The sequence below is a fragment of the Erythranthe guttata genome, chromosome 14 (genome assembly GCF_056151865.1).
Source record: "Erythranthe guttata isolate IM_541 chromosome 14, IM_541, whole genome shotgun sequence".
Taxonomy (NCBI): Eukaryota; Viridiplantae; Streptophyta; class Magnoliopsida; order Lamiales; family Phrymaceae; genus Erythranthe; species Erythranthe guttata.
Genome location: NC_142546.1, coordinates 23,753,726 through 23,771,964, shown reverse-complemented (window position 1 = coordinate 23,771,964; position 18,239 = coordinate 23,753,726). Strand labels below are relative to the sequence as shown.

At 34.3% G+C, this 18,239-nt stretch overlaps 2 protein-coding genes across 3 annotated transcripts; one reads left to right on the top strand and one right to left on the bottom strand.

Moving 5' to 3' along the window:
• Positions 1 to 4,310: 4,310 nt before the first annotated feature.
• AAP8 (amino acid permease 8) lies at positions 4,311 to 6,826 on the bottom strand. The gene is made up of 6 exons (XM_012983361.2): positions 6,534 to 6,826; positions 6,198 to 6,431; positions 5,993 to 6,086; positions 5,699 to 5,913; positions 5,472 to 5,614; positions 4,311 to 5,120 (listed from the first exon to the last, which is right to left on the bottom strand). The coding sequence occupies exons 1-6, from the start codon at positions 6,646 to 6,648 to the stop codon at positions 4,467 to 4,469; spliced, it is 1,455 nt and encodes a 484-aa protein (XP_012838815.2). The 5' UTR covers positions 6,649 to 6,826; the 3' UTR covers positions 4,311 to 4,466.
• Positions 6,827 to 8,798: 1,972 nt separating this feature from the next.
• Positions 8,799 to 17,381, top strand: LOC105959299 (putative inactive poly [ADP-ribose] polymerase SRO3). 2 transcript variants are annotated; one of them, XM_088814671.1, is made up of 11 exons: positions 8,799 to 9,314; positions 11,369 to 11,467; positions 11,557 to 11,619; positions 11,748 to 11,886; positions 11,981 to 12,041; positions 12,947 to 13,045; positions 13,673 to 13,742; positions 15,276 to 16,291; positions 16,393 to 16,619; positions 16,731 to 16,861; positions 16,962 to 17,381. In XM_088814671.1, exons 8-11 carry the CDS (start codon positions 15,309 to 15,311, stop codon positions 17,055 to 17,057), a joined length of 1,437 nt encoding a protein of 478 aa, XP_088670797.1. In that variant the 5' UTR covers positions 8,799 to 9,314; positions 11,369 to 11,467; positions 11,557 to 11,619; positions 11,748 to 11,886; positions 11,981 to 12,041; positions 12,947 to 13,045; positions 13,673 to 13,742; positions 15,276 to 15,308; the 3' UTR covers positions 17,058 to 17,381. The 2 variants fall into 2 exon arrangements, with proteins under 2 accessions (XP_088670797.1, XP_088670796.1); XM_088814670.1 differs by having other exon boundaries at positions 12,931 to 13,045.
• The last annotated feature ends 858 nt before the right edge of the window (positions 17,382 to 18,239 follow it).

Here is an 18,239-nt window from a genome sequence, read left to right as displayed (position 1 = left end):
ACCTTTAATCTCATTCTATTTTGCTTTTCTTTAATCTTTTCAAAGTGGAGTTCATAATAATACTTGACTAAAAATGTAATAACATGAACAAGAAGAAGAAAGAAGATAGCTTTGTTTCACCGCAGATAGTGTGCCATTAACCAAAAATAACCCACCCAACAAATGCATAATAAAAGAACATAATAAGAATATTAATAAAAAAAATTAAAGACAAGCATCAAACATGTAGGAAAACATACACGTGTGAGTAAAAATATTAACTTTGTCAAATGTGGGTCCCACTAAGAATGAGATTCACACAGACAAACTTTTATTTTGGGGGTATGGTGGTGGAGGGTCCACATATAAAAATAAAAGTAAAAGAATCCATTAATCATCAATAATTCAATGGAATTTTCTCAGAAAATAGAATAAATTAATAATTCAAAAGGAATTGTTTTGCACCAAGAATTGATATAGTAGCTGGCTAGGAATATAAATTATGAATTTGGTTAAACTATTTTTAAGTACATCGCATATATTGCATAATACTAATGTTTCAGGGCATAATTTGAAAAATCAAAATAATTTTAGATAAAATACTAGATTAATCTACATATATGGGTTGGGTTTAATGGGCCAAATCCACCCAATAATTTCACACGTGCACATACATGGGCTGGATTTAATGGGCCAAATATACCCAATTAGTGTACACACATGGGTTGGGTTTAATGGGCCAAATAACACCCAATAATCTCACACGTGTTACATGGGTTGGGTTTAATGGGCTAAATACACCCAATAATTTCACAAGTGTACACACATGTATTGGGTTTAATGGGCTAAATTCACCCAATAATTTCACAAGTGTGTAACATGTGTTGGGTTTCATGGGCCAAATCCACCCAATAATTTCAGAAGTGTACACACATGGGTTGGGTTTAATGGATTTGTTCGATGCTACACCCGGTGAAAAACACCGGGTGGGTCTTCTGCTGCCACGTGTCTCTTTTTTTGTATTTTATAATAGATTCCCCGCTAAGTTTTACCTTTAGGGGTTTTAGAAAAATAAAAAAAGAACACGTGGCAGCAGAAGACCCACCCGGTGTTTTTCACCGGGTGTAGCATCGAAGGAACCGGTTTAATGGGCCAAATTCACCCAATAATTTTACACGTGTACATACATGTGTTGAGGTTTAATGGGCCAAATCCACCTCACAATTTCACATGTGTACATGCAACCTTGCAAATTAATATTTTTGTCGGAAATTTCCAAATAGGGTTATTTTTTGGAACGATAGAAGAGCATTATTATTAATTTTGATTCTTCAAAGATGAAAGTACTAAAAGGACCTTTTTCTTCAAATTATAATTTATCCACAAGTAATCACATTACAAATTGAAATCACAAATATGTTAAATAAAAGTATTAGAAAAAATATTTTTGAGATTATTTTAGAAAACAAAAAGTATTAGAAGTATTATAAAATATATGGTATTTAAATAAAGAAAAGGTGGAGTGTGGGGGGTATAATCGTAAATAGTTGGTGTATGGGATTGGTAAGTAGTCAAATCAAGAAAGGTCAGTGTTACAAAAGAAGTGACGTGTGGTTTCCGTGATTCCATCTGTACTGGAGCTATTATTACTTATAAGCAACATTTCATTTTCAATTCAATAATTACTTCATAATAACCCCCTTTTTATATTGCCAACCAACAATTTCCTTTTTTATATTAAAAAAAATATCATAAATCAAAAGAGAAATATTCGTGTATGTAACTTATATTGAAAAAAATAAATTGCATTGTCTTATTATTTTTTTATTAATGGCTTTATTTTATGGGGGCATAGCTTCTGATTTTGTTTTGTTTGACATTTGTTTCTTTTTGGTCATATATTCTGAATTCACTTGACTTTGCAACTTTTCTTTATTGTAATATAATTTTTTTTTTTGTTCATTTCCAATGTTGTAACGCTTGCTTTGGTTCCCTAGTGTTTTGTATTTACTTTATTTACTATATAAATTTTTATTTTTTTTAGCAAAAAAAATAATTAAATTCTAAATTGCCTAATTTTGATTCTTAGAGACCATGTAACAACTTCTTTAATTGTTTCACTAATAAACAAATACTTATTTCATGCAATTATTTGATATTTTGCTCTTGGCACCAAAATTAGTAGCTGTCCACTCAATTTCGAGAATATATTTATTTTATTAAAACAGTATTTTCTATAATAATATTTTTATTGCTATAATTTATTTATTTTCTTATAGTTTGAATTAACAAGACGACACTTGCTTGGACAAACTTGCACAAATTAAAGGTCCAACATTAATTAATGAGATTTGGTCAAACTATCCCTGGCTTAGGTACTTGTCTTTGACTTTTTAATGTTAGAATTTGAAATTCTTGGTTTGTGGATTCAAATATAATAATAATAATAATAATAATAATAATAATAATAATAATAATAATAATAATAATAATAATAATAATAATAATAATAATAATAATAATAATAATAATAATAATAATAATAATAATGTATTTTATTTTTCCGCAAAATAATTAAATTAATTTAATAATTATTGTATTTTAACAAGTCCCAATAATCTCTTGATCTTAACACAGCTAAACACACTTCAAGAAAATTTAACTCGGTCTTATCTGTTTTTTAAAATCAACACACACGCTTGTATATATATACAAATACAATAAATTATACATACACTGATACACATATATATACATGTATATATATATACATATTAGTGTACTTACATATTCAGGAGGGACAAAATGGAGATATATTTTTATTATTAGTAGGAAAAGGAACAAAGAGAAAGTTGAAAAAGCCCTTTCACCGGCCTACCCCCAATTAAAAAAATAATATTTCTCTTTCTCTCTTTCTCTCTCTATATCTATATCTTTCTCTCACACACACACACGCACACTCTCCTCGAAACAAATCAAACCCTCTATTCCAAATCTTTACAGTACTGCAATTAAGGGAAAATGAAGGCCATTTATACAGGCGGTGGCTCAAGTCTCAACGCAATGGCTTTCTCTGCAACTGAAACTTGGAGAAGAAGGAGGGTTTGGCTGTGGAATGACAATGTTGCCCTTTACAAGAAAGAGGTACTGTCTGATTCTTGCTCTGTATAGCCGAGGTTATTTTGGGGTTTTCACCGAGGAGGAGGAGGAGACCACACTGCAGAGGGAAAAAAGAAAAAAAAAAAAAAAAAAACCATTTTTATCTTTTTTGCTGGTTGAAGGCAGACAGGGTGGAGCCAGGCATAATTTTTACAAATTTTATCTCTTTATAAAATAAATATTATATTAGGAAAAAAAAAAAAAGACTCTTTGAGATAACCCATTTTCTTTAATCTGTATTTTTTTTTTTTGACTATTTATATGTAACCAATGGAAAAATAGGATCTTCATTCAGAGGATGTTTTTTTTTTGTTAGAAGTCTTTTAGCATATTGTCAGAGGTGAAAAGAGAAAAAGGGTAGTCATGGAATTATGCCATATTGCCATTGCAGATCTTGAAGAAGTGATAATGGAGTTATGAAATTGGGGTGGGGGTATACATAATTACATATATATTTTGTTTATTTTACATATGTAATTAATGTGGCAAACAAGAAGAAAGAAATATGATGTATTTGGTTGCCGATTATATATATATATGATTAATTGTTGTTGATAATGATGATTTATTATTCATTTATTTCCAGCCAAATTAAATTTATATGAATGGTTATGTTGGGTACGGTTTGAACACATGCATACAATATATAGACAACATTCTATACTATTGATTTTAATGGGAAATAGGATAAGGTCTTATGGAGTGTAGGTCCGAATCGATCGATTGCGTCACCAACATCCTAGCACACGAAGCACCTTTCACCGTAACTTTTTTCTCGGACCAGAATCACTCGGATTAGGTCAATTCACTCATCCACAATAATAATAATGCACCACGTTTGAATTCCAACTCTCTTATTTTCCACATTCAGAAGTTGATCACAATTTTATACCCAAAAGGACCGAGATCTAGAACTCGAAGGAGATTTGAATTTGTATGTATCTTACCCCCTCCCCTCTCTCTAAATGGTTTACTGTATAGACGGAAAAGTCAGATTGTCTAAAAAACAAGTACGACTGTCGTCGGAAATACTTCGAATTAGTAGCCTAGATGAAAGAGAGAGTCGAGTCGACAGTCAAAATCAAAGAATTTGTGCTTTTGGGCCGTCTCAAATGGAGATCGGGTTAATGGGCCGAAGATATAATGTTCTCTGTCCACGGCCATGCATAAAATAAGTGCAAACTAATAATGTATATATTATTAAAAACCACATAGAGATTCTTACTGCATATATAATATATTCCTGAATTACTGTAAACATAATTAGAAAAAAAAAAAAAAAAAAGACAGCACACATTAATTAGAAAAATGATATAATTGAAAAAGTACTAAGTTTTGAAGGGTTTGTATTTCTTGACATCATAAGCAAGGCCTTGTATGGAACCGGCAGCGGCGATCAATGATACGACGAGACAAGCCCAGCTGAGTATTTTGAGCCAAGTCCATGTGAATGAATACTTTCGTATTTTCGCCTGCGCTATGTGCATTTCTATCGGGAAATACACCGTTAATGGATAGAAAGATGCCGCTCCGATCAATCCCAAAAACCCGTTGAAAAACGGGAATATCATTGCTATTAGCGATGTCAGGATCACGTACGCAGTTCTCCACGCGAGCCGGAAGAAATTGATTGTGAAAGCAGGTTTGTCGATTAGTGGAAGGTTGATCGAGTGCTCGGCTGTGACGAAACGGCTTCCTGGCCATTTCTCGGTGCACCGTTTCTCCATGAACCCGAATATCGGCTGCGCAAACACCTGGTAAGCGCCAACTAAGTGGACCGCAATGCAGATATTGGCAAAGTCAATCAACCAAAAGGGCTCGTAAAAACCGAAACCGGTTAGGAAATTTCCCGGCGCGTCGTTTCCAAACGCGGCGTATCCAACGCAACCGCATAGTACATAGAATACCGTCGTCGTCGAAACTCCGACTAACGAAGCCTTCTTCATCACCTTACTTTCCGACGGATTCGACTTCAACGTGTCCTGTTTATTATTATTCATTTGCAAATTATAATTTACACAAACTTATGTATAAATTAACATCTCGTATATGTACTGCTATATATCTATTTCACAAAAAAATAAATAATATATATGTTTTTAATTTTTTTCACAAAGCATCTTATCTCTGGGGCCTAATGTTTTGGACTCATTTAAATACATCTACATTAGCATGTGGCATGTATCAATTACATATGGGCCTATACGGCAAATTAAATGCACATGCACTAATTAATAGCTTCTGAATTTTATTTATTTATTGAGATATTACAAAATAGCAAATAAATATGTAATGAATTAATTAATAAATATTGTAATTAGTTACTTAATTACCTGAATTTCAATAAGCACAGTTGAGTAAGCATAAGCAAATGCAATATCTCCAATTGATTGAAAGCTTCTCCACACCTTATCCGAACCCGATACATCGACACCTACCGTCGTTCCCGTTAGGCTTGTCCTCGCATGCCCACCACCTATTAATAATCGACTTTTCGAATTTTTAATTATAAAAAAAAATTAATAATTAATGGGTTTTTTTTTTCTTCTTAATTATTTACCTGCAACCTTGGCTATAGATAGACCAAGGCCAATTGAGGAATAAGCAAAAGACATAACTGCAGCCACAATGGAGAGCCATGAAAGCTTATGGAAGTTCGGTATTTGGCTCAAAATTATTTGAATTGCTGCGAATATTATCATAAACGGAATATTCGATATCGAACACTTGTCTTCGTGCCCGTGGATGTGGAAACAATTCGACCTCTTCACAGCCCTAGTTATATATTAATCCAACCATTAATTAACTAATTAATTAATTAGCCATTAATTACTTAATGTATATATATACTTACACCATGCTGATAGAGGCGGTTATTGTGTATCCAATTGTAACACCAACAAGATTGCCGTACTGTGCAATTCCGCATAGCTGAACTTTGTAGCCTCCTATAAATTTAATTATTAATATTTTTTTCTTCTTTAATTTACTAACATTAATTAATAAATTATATATAATTTAATTAGGAATGTTATATATACATATAGGTACGTAAGTACCTAAGTGAGAACGAACTACATCCATGTAAGTATAGTTTCGGGTGCCGTGGAGGGGGCCGGGGGAGCGGTAAGAGTCGGCGAGAAGGGTGGAGGTGAAGTACGTGATGAATGAAAACGCGGCCAGTACGGCGGGGCCGGCCACCCAACCCAGCTGCGCTATGGCCCACGCTAGCGACAGCACTCCCGACCCTATCACCGCCGTTATTATGTGCGCACTCGCCGTCACAAGCGTCCCTTTTTCATTTCATTAATTATTATTAATTAATTGACGATTATTTCTTTTTTAATAACAAATGTATACATACATATATTATGTGTGTATTATGATTTATGTACCGGTTCTTTTGAGACGGCCGTCGTCGTCGAAAGTCTTGCTTGCACCGCCGTTTTCGAGTGATTCTTTGGTTTCTTCTGAGTAGATGGAGCTTTTGTTGAAATCATGTGTACCCATTTTCTCACTAATTAGTGTGTGTAACTGTGTGTGTGTGTGTGTGTTTTAGGTTGAGAAAAATGGGTTGTGGAAGAAGGTTATATATATAAGGGGCCGGAGAGCTGGTGAAATTAAACTGTAACAAACAAATAAAAAAAGTGACACTTCCAATTAGCTAAATAAATAAATGGTACTGCACAGTGCACACTGATTGATAAATATATATAGGGAAACATGCAGTTCTGGTCCCACATTAGCATGAATTTTACATTTGGTCCCTTATATTCATAAAAAATACATTTGGCCCCTTATGTTTCAAAAATTCAACATTTCTTGTCATTTTCGTCAATTTTTCGTTAAAACTAACGGAATCAAGCGTATGCCCATCAATGACTTAACTGACAGATTATCGGTAAATTGACGGAAATAGGCAAAAGCATTATATTATTGAAATATGAGGGACCAAATGTGTTTTTTGGGAACATAGGGGACCAAATATAAAATCGGTGCAAACTTGAGGGGTAAAAACTATAATTTTGCCAAATATATATATAAATATGCTCAGTGATTAATACATGGTAAAACACCAACAACTGGTAGTTGCGCTTTTCCCTTTTTATTTATTTTTATTTTAATTTTATTAGTTGTAGCTAAAAGGAAATACAAATTAGAGATTTATAAGTGTTCGTAACTTGTCAATTTCGATCTATTTTAGTGTATGTGACAGAATCAAATTTAATATACAGCATTTGTAGTAATATAAACTGAATCTCTTAGCCGACCATAATCAATTCAACATCAAGAAATCTAGAACAACATAATTACTATGTAAGATTTAGGTCGTAGGTTTTAATTTGGTTCGTAATCATGATTTTCAAAGATCCATCTCTATTTTATTTTTTAAATATATTTTTCTGTTAGCAATTATTTCGTCCACATTAGACGGTGGATGCTTTTAATTGGTTTAGTGGTTATCTTTTATTCAATTTTAGAAGCACCACAATTTTTGGCAAACCGTCCAAAGTGATCCACTAATAATTATGTTTATAACTCACTCATTCATTGAGATTTTGAACTTTATAGAAGCAAAAAATACAATTAAAAAAATTAGAAACTTCCCCGTTGACCACGGTCTCTCTAATAAAGTCAACTCAATTTCTAACTTTGATCATTTGCTTCGGCCACGTGGTAGAAAATAAGCGTATCTTACGCTAGGGATTATGAAATGCTACATCTGGTGTAACATATTAGGTGATTTTTAACCGTAAATCAATATATAAATAACTACACTTTTTCACTAAATACACATACACATAATCGTATATGTTATTATTATATGTAGATCAATAATTTAAAATCACTCGTGTATTTCAAGGAAACACAGAAAAATCTGCTGGGGAAACAATGACCACCCAAACCTATGGGAAAAAAACTAATCTTTTATTTGTCCTAATTGGCTTATTGGGCATCTATTTGTTCATAAAAGTTTTCTATGAAGGGAACTAAAGCTGTACTATTCTGTCTTATTAATATAGAAAAGTCTAAAAAGTTATTTAAAAAGTTGGGGCTAAAATTTCATCTTGAAAAAACTGGATATTGTTAAAAACCATTGCAGATTCCTGTTATTATTTATTTATTTATTTTTATCTTGAAAGATATATATTTTTCTGAATGATATAGTGTTGGCATTTTTTTCTTGGATTCGGAGAAAAATCGAGATTCCTTGTTAGAAAAAAATAGGACACGAGACCCGGTCAAGTCGTTGGGTCCGTATTAGATTTGCTATGGCACTTTAAATTGATTTTATAAAATTTTAAATTGAAAGTTCTGTACACTAATAATAAAATTCAACATTTTTAATTATTTTCGTCAATTTTTCGTTAGTACTAACTGAATTGATTGTGTTACCATCACTGTCTTAACTAACGGTAAATTTTTCCTTTAAGGACTGAAATCAGTGACAATTTGAGGACTGAAAACTGTAAATTTTCCTTTAAATAAATTGAAAAAATAAAATTTGTTATAGTTTTATGATTGGGCTGGAAATAAGAAAAATAAAAAGAGGGCCTATTTGTAAAAACTAGGGCTTATATATAAATTATTGGGCTGTTCATTTGGATTTAATTTGGCCCATTAAATATAAATTGGTTCAGAGCTGCATATAAAATTTCAGAGTTCGAATCCAGAAACCAGCGCTTGTATCGCGCAATTGCTTCGTCAGAAAAATGAATTCTCCGCTCAAATCCTTGTCTTCTTCCTCCGCTTCATCGGCATTTGGCACCAGATGGTGGCGGTTGTTGGAGAATTTAATTTCTCTCCTTAAAAGCTATTGCTTTTTCAATCTGTCTTCTTCTTCGTATTTCTAAATTGCCGAGGATTATCATCGCACCGTTGTTTGAGCACCACATTGCATCCATCCCTGTAGGCACGATGGATTTTACAGCTGCATTATTAACCCCTAACCTCCGGCTATTTTTACATCCCGAAACCCTAATTTATTCCTTAAATCAGAAAGAGAAAACCCTCGATTTCGTCCACCATCGCCAGTCGCCACCACCGCCACCCCGCCGTCGCCTCTGCCGCCAATGGCTTCTCGTTATACTGCTGCTGTACCTCCGGAGGGATTTGAAGTACCCGAAGGATGGGAATATATAAGTGAGCTTAAGAAAAACGGAACCCGTGTTCAGGTGTGTTTTTGCTTTGTAGATTTCTATTTTCTACTGCCGTTGCTTTGTTTTGATGTTTGAGGGACTTGCATTGTGTTATTAGCTGTTCTTGTGCAGAATTTTACTCGTGGGTTCTTTTTGCTGATATGAAACTTGTTTGATTTCTCGATTTTTGAATTGTGTGTGGTGATTGATTGGTGGATTTGCCCGAATCAGTGCAATTGATGTTGTGTTGTGGTTTCTTGTTGGATGTACTTTCTTTTCAGATAGGAAATCGAGTTAGAATCGGGATACAGCTAATGTATCTTGATGCACCAGATGCTTCTAAAAGTTAGATCTATCATGGATTGATTGATGAGTATCAAAATTTATGTGTAAAAGTGAAGAATTATGTTTCTCTTCTTATTAGTTGGTTCATGATCATAAGTTGAGCGAATGTCGGTATATGCGACAAAAAAGAAAAAAAGGAATGTTTTGTTGTTAAAACCGTACGGAGCGACCTTATTTTGGCTGCCCCGATTTGTCGTGTTGTGTTGTTTGACATATTACTACCATGTGCAATAAATATCATATTAAACAGAGAACAATCTAATGTTTTTTATGCCGAAGTTTCATACACGTGGTGCACGTATGCATCATCGTTTGATAATGGTGGTCTGAATTTAGAGAGGGTTCATTAGTATGATCTGTTATTTTGTTTTACTTAATATATATGTTCATTTTGATGCATCCATTCAATAATGATATGTCTTAATATAGAAAAGGGTTTTCGTAGTTGAATTTATTAAACTTCTTAGATACGTAGCTCACGTTGTCGCATTAGCATATCTTTTATTTTATTTTTTTGTTTTTTCATTTATGTTGACTTCATTTCCAGCATGTTATAAATTACTCTGTAAATTTATATTTTAGAATTCTTGGGTAAACATTAGCCATTCTTGGTGGCTGGTGCTGTTAGTGTACCGGAAAATTTTGCTGTGGGAGTTGGACATTCTCGTATGTGAATTGCTTGTAAATTCTAGTACGATTTCTAAGGAAAGCTGCTATATATATCAAGAAAACTATGTAAAATAGTTAGCGCATTTTGAGCACTTGTTTTGTGTTAAATTTGTGGTGATATTAGGCAAATAGTGGACAGATGAAATGTAACATAATTAATATCCTTCTTTTTTTATTTTATCTTTCCTCTTATTTCTACCGTTTCATTGTTAATTTACATTTCTCTTACGAAATCCTTGTCTTCCCCCGCGTCATCGGCATTTGGCACCCAATGGTGGCGGTTGTTGGAGAATTTAATTTCTTGCTTTAAAAGCTCTTGCTTTTTCAATCTGTCTTCTTCTTCTTTCGAAATTACCAAGGATCTTCATCAAACCATTGTTTGAGCACCACTTTGCATCCATCCCTGCCGGCACGATGCATTCTACAGCTGCACTATTAATCCCTAACCTCCCATTATTTTCATATCACGGAAACCCTAATTTCTACCTTAAATCAGAAAGAGAAACCCTCGTTTTCGTCCACCACCGCCAGTCGCCACCCCGCCGTCACCAATGGCTTCTCGTTTTACTGCTGCTGTCCCTCCGGCGGGCTTTGAAGTACCCGAAGGATGGGAATATTTAGTGAATTGCATGTAATTTGTAGTACGATTTCTAAAGGAAACAGCTGCTATATATATATCAAGAAAATTATGTACAATAGTTAGCGCATTTTGAGCACTTGTTTTGTGTTAGATTTGTGGTGATATTAGGCAAATAGTGGACGGATGAAACGTTCATAATTAATATCCTTCTTTTTTATTATCTTTCCTCTTATTTCTACCGTTTCATGGTTAATTTACATTTCTCTCACGAAATCCTGTCCACTTTGATCTTGCAAAACTCATGAATATATGGTCTTAAATATTACCTATTCCTTAAGGAAACTTGGCCTATAGATTGATATGAAGATGAGTTTCTTTCTTTCAGTATTTCGTATGATTTTTCCTTTGCTTGGCCATCCTCACTGTATTTTACATGTCCTTTAACTCATTTTCACATATGATGGACTGATTTACTTTTGGTATGTGGTTTATGAAGTACTACACGAATGTAACGGGGCAAAAGTACTACACGGAAGCGGAGTTAATGGCGTATGTTGAGTATTCGAAAGAAAGAGGATTCAGCATCTACGCCCCTGTAAGTATTTCTTAAAAGTTTCTTAATTTACTTTACCTAATTGTTCTACATGACATCCATTGATTAACTTTCCTGGGTTTCTTCTACAGAATTTTGATGCACGAAGTGCGAGATATTACCATCGGCGTGGAGGACTTAATTCCAAAACCAAAGTACTTTTTTTCCCCTAATAAATCGAGTTTCTCAGTTAGTGCATGTTACGTGTGATGTGAGCGCATCACAGATTTAATATATGATTTTATATTTCATGAAATTATTGAGGTAGCTGCATGTTTGTCAGGATCGAGCAAAATCCAAGAAAGAAAGGGAAAGAGAGAACCGCGATGATTTAGAATGCGCGAGCGCTCTGCTGGACCTTTCGACCGACAAAGAAAAGGTGGTGCAGTGGGCGACTGTTTTATTACAAATTTCATCTCGGGGTACGTCTTCTTAAACAATGTCTATTTCGTCTGAAAATTATTTTCTTATCGAATTTGTTTAATGTTAATTTGAATAAACATGCAACAACTGCAGGAGACACCGAAATCCGAAGCTCCAGAAGGCTGGGGTGAACAAGGCTTTCAATTTTCTTCAAGTTAGTTTGTGCTTATCTATGTGAATATATGAAATATTCAAAAGTCAAAGGATCTTGGTTTAAAAATTTCCAAGTTCATCTAGTACTCGTTAGAAATTAGTTAATTATATTTATCGACATTGTTAGTTGGTTTTAATGAAAAGTGAACTTTTTTCTTCCTTACAATAATCGTTTCTGGTGGTACAACATGTGGGGTTTGTTTGGAAATACATTTGTATTTTTTGAACATACAACATAAGCTCTTGTTTAAATTGGGAAAAGAACAATATTTGAAACATATTCTATTAGACGTTTTTTAACAGTGATTTTCTAGAAGGTTTACTTCACATCTTAACATTTTCAGAAACTTCTGCATATCATATTCCTTCAATCTCTACAAACTTGAGCAAGTTGTCCCAACCATGAAAATAATAAACCGCTAACAATCGTTGTTTGTGTTGTAAGACCAAAAATACATGCACACACAATGCACATGCGCTACACACGCACATGTAGTGCGCGCACACTACCCAAACACATGTAGTGCACACGCACTACACACGCACTACACACGCACTATACACGCACATGCGGTGCACACACACTGCACCTAGAGAATACACACAATGCACAAGCAGGTAGAAGCTGCTTTGAGAAACTTAGTTCTCAATTTTTTTTAATCAGATTTTCTTAGCTTGTGCATCGAACGTGAGATGTTCGTGCATGTATTGTGTATAGTAGCACAAATATCATATTTTCAGTATTTCGTAGGGATTGTTCCTTTGTTTTGCCATTTCTTACTGTTTTTCGTATGATCTTTAACTCATTTTGACATTATTATTTGATTCCACAAAAGTATATATAAAATATATGATTTGGAAATTGCAATATTGAACTGATTTACTTGTAGTGTGTGGTTTATGAAGTACTACACGAATGTAACGGGGCAAAAGTACTACACGGAAGCGGACTTAATGGTGTATGTTGAGTATTCGAAAGAAAGAGGACTCAGCATCTACGCTCCTGTAAGTACTACTTAAAGTTTCTTAGTTTCCTTCTTTTTATCATACCTAATAATACTAATTGAAATAACCGAAGGCGTAGAGTAGAGGGCTTAATTCCAAAACCAAAGTACAATTTTTTCTCTCTCAATATCGAGTTTCTAGTGCATGTCAGGTGTACCAAAGTACAATTTTTTCTTTCTCTAAATAATCGAGTTTCTAGTGCATGTCAGGTGTGATGTGTGTGCATGTATGTCACGAATTTTGATATATATATTTTTATATTCATGAAATTATCGAGATAGGCTCTGGTTCAACAAATTTCTCACCTGCTCATGAAATAAAATGAAGTTCAAATCACACCGTTGTGCGAGCACCACTTTACGATGCATTCTACAACTGCAATATTAATCCTAAACCTCCCCTTGTTTTCCTCTCAGGAAAACCCTAAATTCTACCCTAATATATAACTTTTTTTTTGTAAATCGAGTTTCGTAGCTAGTGCATCTCAAGTGTGATGTGCGCGCACGTGTATCACAAAATTCGCGAATGTGTATCACGTGTAACAATATATCTTTTTATATTTTATATATTTTTTATATATGCTATTGAATTATGAGTCTTGTTTGAGTATATTTGCATATTTGCTAGGATTATGTGAAATCGAGGAAAGAAAACGTGGTGCAGGGGGCAAGTGCTTTGTTACAAATTTCATCTCACTGTAAGTTTCTTAAAACATTTTTTTTAAATAATTACTTCCATTACTAATTTTATTACAATCGTTAATAAATGGAATCTACCAGATTAAGTAAAAAGTACAAAACAGAAATTATAGAAGAAGATTAAGAAAGAAGAAATTAAACAATATTCCTAACATATTCTCATATTTATTAATTGATTTTCTAGAGAGCTGACTTCACATTTTCTACTCTATTTAAATCTATAAACAATCCAGCAAGTTATCTGAAGTTCTGAACCTTTAAAAGAATAAATAAATAAGTAATTCTTTCACACTTTAAAAAAATAAAATGACTTAGTACATTAATTATGTTGTGTCTATCTTAATCTTAATTTCATCCGTGTATTTTGTTTGATAAATTTCACACACACGAATATTAACAAAATAAAATAAAATTAGACTAGTGGGAAACTTATACACATTAAATGATTTGTGATAGTGTTTCTCTCTCCATTAATCTCGTGCTTAAAGATTTGAACAACGATTAAATAAACGTTTTTTTATTTTATTTGCCTCTCTTTTTTTTGTTCTTCTTTTTGATGAGTGCTAGAATATAGCATTTGAAAGTACAAAGAAAGAAGAAAAACTTATGCACCATCTATAACCGAATATCATTAAATAAATATAATATTATTTATTATTTAATATAATCGGTTCAACCGGATTTTTGATTTAATTATTTTTATAATTTTATTATATTTTTTAATATTTCTCTTATTATTTTTACTTTTATCCGTCTCATCCCATTTTTTTTACTATATTTCTTTTGTTTTCACTATATATTTTGCCATCTTTCTTCCCCGCAATTTGCCACCCGTAATTGACTACTCATAATCGGACCCGTCAATCTGCCACTCCTATTCAACCACCTATGATCAGATCTTGTCTTTCACAACTAATTCCGTGAAGGCTCGCTCGTACCCATTCACAAATAACCGATTATGCCGGTGGGTTTGAGCTGTTTTGGCTACAAATTGGGATCTTTTATCGGTTTGTCGGTATACATGTTTTACTCGATCGAATCGGGTTTTAGTCACTTGACCTCAATTTTTAAATTTTCAATTTTAGAGGTCAGATCGGACCGCCTCATTGCCGTATCGTGGTTGAATTCGGTCGGATCCGGGCCCGACAACATGGTGATTGTAATAGTCATTTTTACTATAACTCAAGTAAACTTTTAAAATCAAATAGCAAAAGAATCAAGCAACTTCAGCCGTGAGTTGCAAAGTTGGAATGGAATAAAGAATAAGTCGAAATTGTTGACTTTTTTTTTATATATACCATTAAACATATATTTAAACTTTTCTTTGGGCTGAAGTAACCCTATTCCAGCCCATTAAACCCCTTCATTAAAATAAAATATTATATTTTCTTCGTCATCAAGTAATTATAAGCCCAGGGGCAATACCGTCGTTTTAATTTTTTAACCGACCTGTACAGTGCCCATCTATAGATACAGCGCCTGCATCTATTTCTCTCTCCTCAGAAGTTCTTGCTGAATTATTAAATCGACAGATTTGTACCAGGAGCTTCTCAGATTGTACAGCAATGGATTCCTTGAATTCCGCCCAGATGATGACGAAGAAGTGCGCCGAGGGGAACAACAAAGTGAAGCGGTTCGGTCCACGACCTGCTAAGCAACCGTCGTGTGAACCACTGATCCAGAATTATTCGAACTTCAAGCGGTCGTCGTGCCCGGGCCGGTTCATGTTCTACGACGACGGATCGTGGGTCGATTACCCGAAGGAAGTTTCGGAAATGATGAAATTAGGGTTTGTGGAGGGTAAGCCAATTGTCGAGACTCAAGTCCTGGGGTTCAATTGTTTCTTTGACTTTTACCGCATGCTCCAGATTGATCTGGATACTGGCAATCAGCGCTCCATTTCCTGGATTGATGTCGATGGTAAGTGTTTTTTCCCCAAATCTTTCGTCAGCAGTTATGGAAATGACCGTGGTGTTGATGATGATGATGTTGCGAATTGTGATGAAAACTGCACGAAAGTTCAGATTGATATCGAAATTGAAGAAAATTTAGGAAGTTCTGAAGGTCAGAAGGTGAATAGTAGAATTGTAAATGTTGTTAGTAAGAGGAAGAGAGAGGAGAATGTAGAGAAGGGAAGTCTGTCCAGCAATAATGCGAAAAAGAGGCAAGTGATTGGGAGCGAATCTCAGTCGACCAGGTGGCCGAAAGCGAGAATTCTCGGATCTGAGGAGACAGGATATTCGATAGTTAAGAATTTGTTTCTGTCAGGGTTGGAGATTGCGGAACCAGGTGCTGTAGTTACCTCTATTCATAAATGCGTACGTGCGGGGCCCATGGATAAGGCACGTTCGGAGGTTTTCGCAAAGCAAATGGAGATTACGAAACGAGCTAGAGGGGAAAGTAACATGGTTTTTGCATGGTATGGCACTTCGGCAAAAGGTGTGGAAAGCATTTTGCTGCATGGATTCGGAATACCTAACAAGACGTCTCATCATGAAGGTCATGGAATTGGAGTTCACTTATCTCCTATACGATCCCCCATTAACAGGTGTTCTATCCTTGATTGCGTGTCGTAGTTGTTTATCTACTTTATTTTGGTTTTAGTATGCGCGATTATAATCTTTTTCCAATGTGGGATATGTGGTACAGTGCAATGATGTCAGAGATCGATGAGAATGGCGAGAAGCATGTAATATTGTGCAGACTGATATTGGGAAAACGCGAAAAGATTGAAGCAGGGTCACGCCAGCTGTATCCTTCGAGTGCAGAGTATGATACTGGTGTTGATGACTTGAATAATCCTCAGTGGTATACTGTGTGGCATACGAACATGAATACTCATATTCTTCCCGAGTGTGTTGTCAGTTACAGGCCTGGTACTATATTGTCCAATAAATTAGCTTTCTTGATATGCATTAATTTTCATGCAAAAACAAAAAAAAAAAAATTGGCATCTTATGGAATTGAGGTTTTGTAAAATATTACAGGGTCGGTGAAGCCTACTACGAATTGCATTCCGCATCCATCCATGTTTATTGCAAAATTGTTATCCAAGTTGAAAGGTTCTCTTCCTCTACCCCAATTTCAAGAATTGGTAACCTCATGGGGTTCGTGTAAGGTGAGCAATTTCCGTTCCTATGCGGGTTACGAAACTGGTAATTAGGTTTAGTTGATATTATGTGGTTTATTTATTTTAGTTTTTACTATTTATTTGGCAGGAAGGGAAGTTGGGAAAGGATATTTTCATGAAAAAATTACGATTAGTTGTTGGGGATGACAAATTGCGCTCAACCATTCAAGAAATCCGTGGCTGAGAATAAGTTTTTCTTGTCCTTATTGGTTTTTAATTGTAAGGGAGAAAACTTTTCGTGTCGTGTCGTCGCATAAAATTTGTGTAATCCGTCAGAGATTTACAGAAGAAACCTTGCAATTAGGAACTTGGTTTTATGACTTATTTGTTTCGTTCTCGTTTGAAATCAATGATAGTTTAAGCTGAAGTTTGAGGTAGATTTTATATACTTTTTTGTTTTTTTCCGATTTCATTCTCGTGGTAGTTCGGAATGAAAGATAGATAAAAGTTAGACTTTGAACTTATTAGCTTTCATGACTGTTGTATTAATATATAGTTCCGTTAAAAAGATTCTCGTTTGTCCCGTATTTTTTTCAGTTCCCTTTTCTGGGTTAATAAGCTCATATGCTGACAAGTGTAATCTTATTGGTGCTCCAAGTTTGTTATGACGTGTCAATGTACGTGTAAAAAACTGCCAAGAAGACCTAATTACAGAAAGGATAGCTCACAATTAATAGGGTTTCGTACTCTCTCCAAGAATATGCGTAAAGCATATATTCTATTGTGTTAGCTTCTAGGTTTTTAGAAGTTCCACAGATTTCTGTGTTCCCATTAAACATAGTTCTTCAAGAACTATAAAAAATTTAACACACCAATTTTTTGGAAACTTGCGTCCACCAATAGTCTAGAACTCTGTCCACCGATATTCTAGAACCTTCCATAAATTCTCATATTTGTATGGTACATTCTAGAATATCCATTCATATGTTGACTCACTAACAGGATTTTTGGAAGGCTCCATATTTAACATTTATCTTTTTCTGTTTTTCCCTTACCTGATTTTTCGTGTGGTGAAGCCACTAGTGTGAGGCAAGTGCATATATATTTATATATGCAAATAGATGACACAGTATCCAATTCTTATTATTTTTTAATTCTCCGTCCTTTTTCTGCCATCTGATTTTTGAATTTTGACAAAGGCATACAAAGAATTCAGATTCACTTCCTTCTAAATGAGAAGTGGTCTTTCCATTTTGGGCGAACAGCTGGTTGAACATTGTTTATGAGGATTTGCTGACGTCGCGTATTTGATGGTTCATAATACAGAAATCTTATACTTTCTCACTTTGATGATTTTAACATGCTGATAAACATGCAAGACGGAGAATGAAATGCAGGACAACTGGACAAGACCCTCAAAACGTTT